The sequence below is a fragment of the Myotis yumanensis genome, unplaced genomic scaffold (genome assembly GCF_028538775.1).
Source record: "Myotis yumanensis isolate MYYU_CA2020_CCGP unplaced genomic scaffold, mMyoYum1.0.hap1 SCAF_4, whole genome shotgun sequence".
Lineage (NCBI taxonomy): Eukaryota > Metazoa > Chordata > Mammalia > Chiroptera > Vespertilionidae > Myotis > Myotis yumanensis.
In genome coordinates this window covers 38,537,903-38,550,641 of record NW_027223755.1, presented here as the reverse complement: position 1 = coordinate 38,550,641, position 12,739 = coordinate 38,537,903, and the positions used below count along the sequence as shown (strand labels likewise).

The following is a 12,739-nucleotide window of genomic DNA, read 5'->3' as shown; positions in this document are numbered from 1 at the left end:
AGCCACTGAACATCTCAACATCTACATATGTCAGCGAGATCAAACATGGGTAGGCAAAGAAACCCCCAAAGGAAAGAAAAGGAGGACTCCCCAGAAAAGCAGCTAAGTGAGACAGAGATATGCAACATGACGGAAAAAGAATTCAGAATAAGGTTCCTAGAGTACATGCACCACATGTTCAAGAAGCAAGAAGAAACAGATGAAAAACTCAACTACTTATGCAAGAAGCTAGAAGAAACAGATGAAAAAATCAACAACTTAAGTAAGTCCCAAGAAGAAATGAAGAGTGACATAGCTTCAATAAAAAACTCCATTGAAAGTATCAACAGTAGACTGGGAGAAGCGGAGGACCGAATTAGTGAATTAGAAGACAAGGAAGCAAAACACACTCAAACTGTACGGCAAATGGAGAAAAAAATTAAAAGACAGGAGGAGAGCCTAAGGGAGCTTTGGGACAACATGAAACGAAACAACATACGAATAATAGGGGTGCCAGAACAACAGAAAGACGAACATGGATTAGAAAACCTATTCGAAGAAATAATATCAGAAAACTTCCCTGAGGTGGGGAAGAAAAAAGTCACACAAGCCCAGAGAGTTCCAAACAAGGTGAACCCGAAAAGACCCACACCAAGACACATCATAATTACCATGGCAAATGTTCAGGATAAAGAGAGAATCTTACAGGCTGCAAGAGAGAGACGGAAAGTAACATACAAGGGATCTCCCATTAGATTATCAAATGATTTCTCAACAGAAACACATCAGGCCAGAAAAGAATGGACGGAAATCTACAAAGTGATGCAAAGCAAAGGACTGAATCCAAGAATACTCTATCCAGCAAGGCTATCATTCAAAATTGAAGGGGAAATAAGAAGCTTCACAGACAAAAAAGGGCTAAGGGAGTTTATCACCACCAAGCCAGCCATGCAAGAAATGCTAAAGGGACTGGTGTAAAAAGAAGAAATATCAAGCTCAGAAAGAAAACAGCCACATACACACACACAAAAAAGAAATGGCTACAAACAAATACCTTTCAATAATAACTTTAAATGTAAATGGACTAAATGCTCCAACCAAAAGACATCGAGTGGCTGAATGGATAAAAAAACATGACCCATACATCTGCTGTCTACAAGAGACCCACCTCATTAGAAGGGACTCACACAGACTGAAAGTGAAGGGATGGAAAAATATCTTTCACGCAAATGGAAAGGAAAAGAAAGCTGGGGTAGCAATACTTATATCTGACAAAGTACATCTCAAAGTGAAGGCCATAACCAGAGATAAGGAAGGCCACTTCATAATACTAAAGGGATCAATACAACAAGAAGATATAACCCTGGTAAACATATATGCACCCAATGCAGGAGCACCCACATACATAAGAAAACTTCTGGAAGAAATCAGGGGAGAGATCGACAACAATACAATCATAGTAGGGGACTTTAATACACCACTGACATCACTGGATAAATCCGCTAGACAAAAACTCAGCAAAGAAACAGCAATCCTAAATGACTCACTAGATCAGATGGACTTAATTGACATCTTCAGAACACTTCACCCCACAGCTGCGGAATATACATTCCTCTCAGGTGCTCATGGGACATATTCAAAAATAGACCACATATTGGGTCACAAGCAAAGTCTCCACAAATTCAAGAAGATTGAAATCATAAAAAGCTTCTTCACAGACCACGATGGCATAATGTTAGAAATAAACTACAATAAAAACAACCCAAAATACTCAAACACTTGGAAGCTGAATAGCATGTTATTAAATATTGATTGGGTTACCGATGACATCAAAGAAGAAATTAAAAACATCCTGGACACTAATGACAATGAAAACACAACAATCCAAAACCTCTGGGACACAATGAAAGCAGTCCTGAGAGGGAAGTTTATAGCTCTACAGGCCTATCTCAAAAAACAAGAAAAAATGGTAGTCAATCATCTAACTCTACAACTCAAAGAATTAGAAAGAGAGCAACAAGAAAACCCCAGAGTGAGCAGAAGGAAGGAGATAATAAAGATTAGAGCAGAAATCAATGAAATAGAGACCAAAAAAACAATACAGAAAATCAATGAAACCAAGAGCTGGTTCTTTGAAAGGATAAACAAGATTGACAAACCCCTAGCCAGGCTCACCAAGAAGCAAAGAGAGAGGTCCCAAATAAACCAAATCAGAAATGATAGAGGCGAAATAACAACAGACCCCACAGAAATACAAATGATTGTTAAACAATACTACGAGCAACTCTACTCCAACAAACTGGACAACCTGGAGGAAATGGACAAATTCCTAGAAAAATACAACATTCCAAAACTCAATCAGGAAGAATCTAAAAACCTCAATAGGCCAATAACTATGGAAGAAATTGAAGCAGTCATCAGAAAGCTTCCAGCAAACAAAAGCCCAGGGCCAGACGGCTTCACAGGGGAGTTCTACCAAACATTCAAGGAAGAACTAAAACCTACCCTCCTCAGACTACTACAAAAAATTCAAGAGGAAGGAACGCTTCCAAGCTCATTCTATGAAGCCAGCATCACCCTAATACCAAAACCAGGTAAAGACATCACAATGAAAGAGAATTACAGGCCAATATCCCTCATGAACATAGATGCCAAAATCCTCAACAAAATCTTAGCAAATCGGATCCAGCAGTACATCAGAAGGATCATACACCATGACCAAGTAGGATTCATCCCAGAGATGCAAGGATGGTACAACATCCGTAAATCAATAAATGTGATACATCACATAAACAAATTGAAAGAAAAAAACCACATGGTCATATCAATTGATGCAGAAAAAGCATTCGACAAAATCCAACACCCATTTTTGATAAAAACTCTCAGAAAGGTGGGAATAGAAGGATCATACCTCAACATAATAAAAGCCATATATGACAGGCCCACAGCCAACATCATACTCAATGGACAAAAACTAACACCATTTCCCCTAAGAACAGGAACAAGACAGGGATGCCCACTCTCACCACTCCTGTTCAACATAGTACTGGAAGTATTAGCCATTGCAATTCGGCAAGAAGAAGGAATAAAAGGCATCCAAATTGGAAAAGAGGAAGTAAAACTGTCCTTATTTGCAGATGACATGATATTATACATACAAAACCCTAGAGACTCCATCAAAAAGCTACTAGACTTAATACATGAATTTGGCAATGTAGCAGGATACAAAATTAACCCCAAGAAATCTGAGGCATTTCTATACACCAATAGTGAACTTTCAGAAAGGGAGATCAGAAAAACAATCCCATTTACCATCGCACCAAAAAAATTAAGATACCTAGGAATAAACTTAACTAAAGAGGTTAAAAACCTCTACTCAGAAAACTACAGGACGTTGAAAAAAGAGATAGAGGAAGACATAAACAGATGGAAGAACATACCATGTTCTTGGATTGGTAGAATCAACATCATTAAAATGTCCATACTACCCAAAGCAATCTATACATTCAACGCACTTCCCATTAAAATACCAATGGCCTTCTTCACAGATCTAGAACGAACTCTCCAAAAATTCATCTGGAATAAAAAAAGACCCAGAATAGCTGCAACGATCCTGAGAAAGAACAAAGTAGGTGGGATCTCAATGCCAGATATCAAGCTGTATTACAAAGCCACTGTTCTCAAAACTGCCTGGTACTGGCACAAGAACAGGCATATAGATCAGTGGAATAGAATAGAGAGTCCAGAAATTAGCCCGAACCAATATGCTCAATTAATTTTTGACAAAGGAGGCATGAACATACAATGGAGCCAAGATAGTCTCTTCAATAAATGGTGTTGGGAAAATTGGACAGACATATGCAAGAAAATGAAACTAGACCACCAACTTACACCATACACAAGAATAAACTCAAAATGGATAAAGGACTTAAATGTACGACAGGAAACCATAAAAATTCTAGAAGAATACAAAGGCAGCAAAATCTCAGACATATGCCAAAACAATTTCTTCACTGATACAGCTCCTAGGGCAGTTGAAACTAAAGAGAAACTGAACAAATGGGACTACATCAAAATAAAAAGCTTCTGCACAGCAAAAGAAACCATCAACAAAACAACAAGAAAACCCACCTCGTGGGAAAACATATTTGCCAACGTCATATCTGATAAGGGCTTAATCTCCAAAATTTATAGGGAACTCATACAACTTAACAAAAAGAAGATAAACAATCCAATCAAAAAATGGGCAAAGGATCTAAATAGACACCTTTCAAAAGAGGACATTCAGAAAGCCAAGAGACATATGAAAACATGCTCAAAGTCACTAATCATCCGAGAGATGCAAATCAAAACAACAATGAGGTACCATCTCACACCTGTCAGAATGGCCATCATCAACAAATCAACAAACGACAAGTGCTGGAGAGGATGTGGAGAAAAAGGAACACTTGTGCACTGCTGGTGGGAATGCAGACTGGTGCAGCCACTATGGAAGGCAGTATGGAGGTTCCTCAAAAAATTGGAAATGGAACTCCCATTTGACCCTGTGATCCCACTCCTAGGAATATATCCCAAGAAACCAGAAACACCAATCAGAAAGGATATATGCACCCAGATGTTCATAGCAGCACAATTCACCATAGCTAAGATCTGGAAACAGCCTAAGTGCCCATCAGTAGATGAATGGATTAGAAAGCTGTGGTACATCTACACGATGGAATACTATGCTGCTGTTAAAAAGAAGGAACTCCTACCATTTGCAACATCATGGATGGAACTGGAGAGCATTATGCTAAGTGAAACAAGCCAGTCAATGAAGGAAAAATACCACATGATCTCACTCATTCATGGATAATAAAGACCATTACAAACTTTTGAACAATAATAGATACAGAGGCAGAGCTGCCTCAAACTGATTGTCAAACTGCAGTGGGAAGGCCAGAGAGAGTTGGGGGACAGGAGGGAGGGGAGTAAGAGATCAACCGAAGGACTTGTATGCATGCATATAAGCATAACTAATGGACATAAGACACTGGGGGGTAAGGGAGGGTAGGGGTTTGTCAAGGGGGGGGGGGGGGAAAGGATACTTATGTAATACCCTTTGTAATACTTTAAGAGAAAAATTAAAAAAAAAAAAAAAAAAAAAGAATGTGAGTGCTGTTCAATGAAGGGAAGGAGGATGCTAGGCAGACAAAACTAACCGTCCAGACCAATGCAACAGTTGACACCATTCTACATTTCTGTACCACCTGAATCCACAGTACACAAACCTGGGCTATTTTCCATGGCTTTGATATACTCTATGCATGATCTCCCCTTCTGCTTGTAGGGACTACCTCCCTAGTCACCACAAGCTATTGAAATGACATCCCTTTCATGATGCCCTCAGGTTGAACTGGTCTCTTCACCCTGAACTTCAACAGTAATTTTTCCTGACCTCTGGGACTTCCTGCCAAAATATATCTGAACACACAACCATTGATCCTTCCCCGAATCCAGAGTGGTAGGGAGGAATCTCCCAAACATGAGGTCTTAAATAGGAATAGTGCCTCCCTTTCTTCCACTTACAGGGATTAATGTAGAAATATACCTTGCCTAAGAATTTGAACTAGCCCGAAATAAAGAAAAAAAAACAGTTTCAAATATTTGGCAAAGTATTTGTTTAACTAAAGTGAGCCATGAGGAATACATAGCTATGTGGTTTGGCAACGGGCTTATAATGGGCCTCCTTCCCTCTGCCAACAAAGGTAGGCCGCCAGGCAGAGAATGAAATTGAAACCTCTCTATGTGAGGTTGGACACTATCTTCATTGTGAGCCAATGCAATCTTAGCAGGTTATGTCACCTTTATGAAAATGTTTCTCTTCCTTAATAAGGATTTTTGTAGCGACTTATTCCTCCTATGGTACTCAGGTATCCTTTGGGGAATTTCTGAATTGAATACACATAAGCACATGAGTGTATTCAATGAAACTTCATGAAAGGAAAGAAGAGAGGGCAGAAGAGAGGAAGAAAACAAATTCATGAGATAATAGTAACTCACCTTTAAAAATTATCATTAAACCTATTGAAATGTCATCATACCATTAATACCCACCATGTCAGGGATTATTTTTCGGACTACGTACCTGCCCTCCAAACACTCAATGAACTCATGAAACAGTGACCCCATGATGTTCATCTGCTTTCCCAGCACATCCATCCTCTAACTCTCTCTTTGTCTGGGACAAAGCTGTGAACTTTCCAGGACACACTGGGAGCACTCCCACCTCATCCTTTCCTCAGCTTGTCCTTAGCTTGTCCTCAGCCAGCTATTCAGTGCTGCCCATCTTTTCCCACCCAAACCAATGACTGAGTCAGTACTTGATACGCATGTGCTTGGGTGTATCGAGATGTAGAAACGGCACTCCCATTTTCCTCCTCCAGAGTTTCCACTGCCAACTCTAATCCCAGACAAAGATTCACAAGAGAGGGGAAACTAAGATGGTGAGACACAGTGGCACCTTTTGAATATAAGATGGTAGCTACCCACTGAAGTCTACCCCTCCCCTCCTTCCCTCTACTAAGAAGTGGTAAAACATAAAGGAAGAATAAAACTTCTGAATTCAAAGTCCTGGTTATAGGCCTGGCTCTACCATTTATTAGCTCCGATCTTGGACAACTCATTTCTCCATTCTGAGCCTCAGAGCCCCCCAATAAGAAATGAAGATGACACCCACATCTAACATACAGGGCTTTTACAAGATAACATGTGAATAAGTCCTTATACATATGTCACTCATTCATTCATTTTCTTCCATAGTCTACCATGATTACTATTCCCTGCACTTCCTGGTATGGCTTTAGGTATAACTTTAAAACTCTCTAAGCCTCAGTTTCCTCACCTGTAAAGCAGAGATAATATCGATCTTATAGAGTTATTTTGAGAATCATATATCATGTACGTAAAGTAACTACCACAGCTTAGTAAACAGTGCTTATTAGGATGAACAAAGTATCACATAACTATTAGTTATTTTGCTGTGACTACAAAAAATTTGACACTGTCTAAGCTCTTCAAGGTGGCTAAGCTTTCTATAGGCAACCCTTCCTTTGGCAACCATACACTGGTGCTGCACCAACAAAACTTTAAAAAAACACACACACACTCTTTTTCACACTGTGTGTCATTAAGAGGCATATGATATGAGCTGGAGTAGGCGACAATGAGAGAAGCTACACAAGGGAGATGAAAGTCACAAAGTTCAACATCCCCCGGGTTCTGATGATTTATATTAAAGAATGCATTTTAAAAATTGAATAATTATGGAAAACTCGGGTGAGGTCTAATCCTGATATTTTTAAATATTCGCTTAATACACATTACATTTCTTGGTTGAATCTCCTACTGAAAACAAAATCTCCAACAAAACAAAAATCCAGGCATTCCTGCAGTCCTTGAAGCAGAACCGTCGTGGATTCTGGCCCACTCCAGTCATTAACCACTAGACGCCCAGCACAGCCTGTTCCAGGGCTGCCCGTGAAACGACAAAGGGCAACTTGTGAGGACCCCCGGGCTGTATTGGAGGCAGCTTGGTTTAACTGCTTTCATCCTCTGCTTACGTTGCTGGTCATGACCAAAAGCACTGCTTCTGAGGTATATCCCTTTTTGTTTCTCCTGAAGGCATAAGAATAAGTAAGTACTAAATGCTTTTCAGTTGATATATAAGTATTGGTGGGTTTCTGCTAATCTAGTTTTCCTTTTATTACCAAACCCTCTACATTTTCACATTTCTCTAAATAAGCCAGTTTTGTGTATGCATATATGTGTCTATCAAAGAACAGTGATAATAAGAACAGAAAGGGTATTAAAAGAAATATGACAAGAGGATCAGGAATTAAAAGCATAATATAAAATGAAAGAGAATATTTCTTACTGAATATGAGAGAGATCTGTTAATAAGGTAGACATTTCAAGCCCACAAAACCTCCTTCGTGATTTCCCAGGTGACTGGAACCTCCATTCTGAGAATGATGGTGATGATTAAAAGGAAAGAAAGAATGAGACAGAACTCAACTCACCTTAGTTTTAAAAGCTAAAATAAGTGGATCATCCTCTAAGAGAGAAGAGACGATAGCTCTTCACAAACCAATCATTGCACTGAAGGAAAAAATCAGCTTTCATGGTGTTTCTTCTGCCATAGGGAGATGGCATGTCTGGGTCCTGGGAGATGAGGGACCCTTCCCAAAGCTAAGACCCCTGTGTAACAAGGACGGTATCTGTCTGGTTCCCACGTTGCCCCGCCCTCTATGCCAGTACCCAGCACTCTAGAGATGCCTGTGGAACATGTGAACATTTCCCCATCACTTCACTTAATTGGACCCTATCAGCCTTGTCTGTAAATTGTGGTGGCTGGACCAGGTCATCTCTGTGACCTATGGTTCTGGGACCCTGTCCAGCCTACATTATGGGATGACTAAACCCATCTTCACAACTAGGTCGTGACCACTGAATGAAGAAAGGAAGCATAGAACACTGTCTGGCGATCCCCAACTCTCTGCTACCAACCTATTTGCACTTGTCTTTTGTTTATTAGCAGCAAACAGTTAATCATTCTCACATTCTGGGTACCTGCTTTCACTTGAATTGAGTTTAATTTACACATAGCTATGTTATGACTTTCTGTTGTAGCTCAAAGTGGCTGGGCTCCAACTTTGGATTTTAAAGGAGAGCGTGATTAATGCGTTCCCTCCACCTCCACTGGACTCTCCAGGTACTCCACTGGCCTCCTAATTATTAACCCCATGTCTCTCCGGGTTGTTAGGCTACCCAGGCCCCCAAAACCATAGGCATCCAGTCGGCCAGCCAGGCAGTGGAAATACAAAAATATGTTAAGCAGGTTATTCCCCCAAACTTAACTGGGCTGCAAAAAGAGATAGCAGTCTTACAGAACTGGTGCCTGCCCTCAAGTCGTTCTCAATGAACCCAAACTAATAATATTTACTCTAAAGTATTAGCGACTTCGTATAGCTTCCTTCTCAAAAGTGATTTAAATGTTTTTAAAGGTTTCCTAATTTAGAAATAATTCCAAGCTTGCAGAAAGGCTGCAAGAATTTGAAGAGAACACCAATATACCACCTTTACCCAGAGTCACCTATTGTTAATATTTCACTCTATTTTCTACTTGTATTCAAACATGCTTTTACATGCACACATTCGTGCTCTCTCATAGGTATATTTCCCCCCCTGAACCATTTAATGGCAAGTTGCATACATCATAGTCCTTTACCCCTACAAAGAAGACATTAAATTTTAAAAACAGAGTAACCGGAAAATAGAACACTGTAGAAGTTCTTTAAGTTCCTCATGACAGAGTTTCAAGGATGGCAGCTGGGCAGCACGGGAGATTTTTCAGGCTGAGGCTCTCTACCCTCCTCCCCCAGATGTTCACGCCATCTTATTCCTGTGGCTGGCCTTAATCCCAGCCAAAGAGCAAACAAACACACACACCCCTCTGTTTCAGAAGAAGGAAACAAGATCCTTGAAGAGAACCAGGTGTGTTAATAACTGCCAGCCTCCATTTTTCTCGGGGAACAGTACGGGGTGGTGCAGTAGGGCATTCTGCTCCAGAGAATAAAGAAGTCGCACTTTCAGAAGCACCCCCTCTGCTTGTAAGCTCATGAAAATGGTCCTGTCTCCTTAAATTAAAAACAACCGCATAAGCCCCTGCACCAGACAGGAGATGGGAAGGGGAAACTGACTATCTTTCTTGTTCTGGCAAATCTCAGAAAGCAGCAATCGCCACCTGCTGAGCCCAGCGAGGACCATCGGCAGATTCTCTGGGCACCTTCGCTGCCGAATACCAACTTGCCCCTTGGTTTCTAAGGCCTCCACCACAAGAGTGGGGTGCAGGTGAGGGAAAATAGGTAGTGTAAACCCACTCCATTGTTAATCACACTGCAGATAAATGGCTCTTCTTCCTTTGCCAGTAAATGATTTTGCATACTTGCTAATGATTGTTAAACTTTTTACTATATGACTATATCCCCTGGAGATACGCAGGCTTTCTTGTTGAAATTATCTTCACAAAGTCCCTTCCTTAGAGCATCTATAAAAATCAGTAAAATCGTATAAAAAAAGAAAGAGAAATTTTTCAAGTACAAAATATTTTTAAAAAAATTAATACACACTTGAAAACCCAAAACACACACGAAGCAGAAACTGGGTATCGAGGGCATGTGTCGCTCTCTTCATACCCCACAATAGCCGGGCACGTTTAAATCAACAGGACTCTTTATTGTCGAGGTAACTCTGATTAAGTGAACTCAAAACATTCACCTTGTACTAAACTCCCTTCACTTTTCTTTTTAAATTGTGAGTTACACATGCACAAGGTAGAAAGGTAGGCTCAAAGTGAAAGGAACACGGGAAGGAGTAGGGTTATCTTGGGAGTCTCTATGTAAAGTATTTACATAGTGAGAGTTTTATAAAGACAGGTATAAACGCGTACTTTGTCAGAAAACAGCCTGGCAAAGGAACAAAGAAGAAAAAAAGTTAAGAATACGAAGATGCCTGGCTTGGCTCTGGGAAAATAAAAGAGCCCGTGATCTACCTTGTCTGGACGCCCTCCGTCGGATCCTCATTTTGGGGAAGGCAGGCCACGAGTAGTTAAAAGGTGAGTCTGAATCAGAATCCATCGTTCTGTGTCGGTGAGACCGAAGGATCCAACAGCAGAGACTCAGGAAGAACCCGGGCGTCCCAGCCAGGAGGCGAGTCTCCCATGTGATGTAAAAGGAAGGAACGGGGCTGAGTGAAAAGCTGGCGAACACGGGGAGGGAGAGGCAATAAATGTTTTGCTTCCTTCAGGCGTTCAGGCATGTAGACCGAGAAGGAGGCTGTAAATATTAAAGCCAAACTAGGGAAGTAAAAGGGGGAGAGAGAGGGAGCGGAGTCGCACTGGCACATCACAGTCCAGTTATTCAAAAGGTCATTGGGAGCCAATGAATCATTAACTCCCCTCTTCTGGTGGCTGGAAATGGAAATGAAGAAGAAAGGTAACTGGGAATTGAAAGAACTGCTTGTGATTCAAGAAAAGCTTCCAAACGCAGGCAATTGTTTCGATCTGGAGCTGGAGTATCATTTCTCAGAAAAGCCACCCTGTGCCGTGTTAGATAAAGGCTGAGATTTATGTGTGTGGACAGCCAGAAAGCGCCTTGCACACGCAAATGAAGGCCACCACACTCAGGGCAAGGATTTTTCCAGAGCAATCTGTCTTCACTGACTGGTTTGGCAGCTTTTCAGTTCTAAGAGCCAAAACAGCTCTGATAATTCATTTAACATCCAGTCTCCCCACCTTTTTAATCCTGAAGTGGTTGAGAGCTTTACATTTTATACAGAATTATACTCCTCTCATTAAATTCAGGCAAAGTCATCTACTACTATTTAGCACAATTGAGCTGTTTTCTTAAATTGTCACCAAGCTTGGCTGTGGATCATAAGGATCTGGGCGCCATCATAGCTCTGATCTAAACCTGCATGGGCCTCAATAGAGCTAGTGACTAATTTACCACAAACCAACAGTTCTTTGGCGGTCTCCCTGAACAACTCTCCCCTAATTAGCATTCAGTGGGAGCTCATTACCGCCTCCCCATAAAGCGTGACACTGCTCAAACTTACTTCCACAACTCCCTAGAAGCACATGGGTGCACGTGCCCCAAATAAGCTCAGACACAGCAACCAAGACCTGTGGTGGGAAAATGTACCCCAAGTTTCAGAGGGGAGTCTCTTTTAAGCATTTCTTTAAGTAGCAGTGATAGCAAGAAGTATTGTGTTTTGTTTTGTGAGGTCGTCTGACACCCAAACAATATGAGGATCTGTTCGATCCTGCAAGTTTGGAACATGACAATATGTGTCTTAATTAACATTCATTTCTTCATGAAAATTATTTCCCAAATGGCTGGCACTATCGTGCAATGCTGTGTAAGGAAATAGATGCATAACTTGCTCTGTGACAGCTAATCCTATCTGTTGGGAGTTGTTGGGTGAGGGGCACAGAAAGAAGTGGAAAAAGGAGAAAAGCCACTTAATTTCAAATTCAAATCAGAATCAGAATTACACAAATCACTACTGTGTTTTTATATAACATAACTAGGACAAAATACAACTACTTCTAGTTGTAAATGTAAGCATTATAATGCTTAAATGTAAGCATTATAACTAAGTGAAAATAAACATTAGTACATTGCTATTTTGTGCCTTTTTATTCGAATAACTGTGTATTCTTATTCATCAACTAGGTGCAACTGTAAGGATAAAATACTCTCAACCCTTACATTAGGAAAGAGTTTTAGTCCATATATATCTTTAATAAGAAAAGAGATAAAATCTTGTGGATGGGTGTTTCCATTCATTCTCAGTTTTAGGGCTCAGAACAGTGCCAGAAACATTGTAGGCATGTGCTGAATAAATGAATGATTTACACTTATTAGTCTTAACTTGTGGGTGTAGAATCTTTACATAACAGCTGTAGTATTTTTATATCCTCTTTATTGTAAACATGTACATTGACAAAAAGCTACATGAACTCTTGTAAAGTGTTTAAGTGTGTTTATTTTTATTCATTACAACAGTATCTCTATTTGAAAACAGAACAGTACTTATGGGTGGCAAAAAAAACATTTTCCTCTAGGGCTCCAGGCAATGCTTAGGGTGTACATAGGTCCATGCACCCTTGGGCTGCCTCAGAAATATCCACAGACCAAAGGAAGGGAATGTCCACCAA

General features: G+C 40.5%; 1 protein-coding gene across 2 annotated transcripts in view; it reads right to left on the bottom strand.

Annotated features, from left to right (window-relative positions):
* ARHGEF28 (Rho guanine nucleotide exchange factor 28) overlaps positions 1–12,739 on the bottom strand; it is a 263,410-nt gene that overhangs the window by 109,391 nt on the left and 141,280 nt on the right. The window contains exon 1 of one of the 2 annotated variants that reach the window (XM_070412180.1): positions 10,571–10,835. The exons of the other annotated variant lie outside the window; for it this stretch is intronic. Within the exon in view, the coding sequence (XP_070268281.1) occupies positions 10,571–10,655 (85 nt within the window). The 5' untranslated portion in view covers positions 10,656–10,835. Of the gene's footprint in view, positions 1–10,570; positions 10,836–12,739 lie in introns of those variants that run through there. 2 annotated transcript variants of the gene reach the window in all.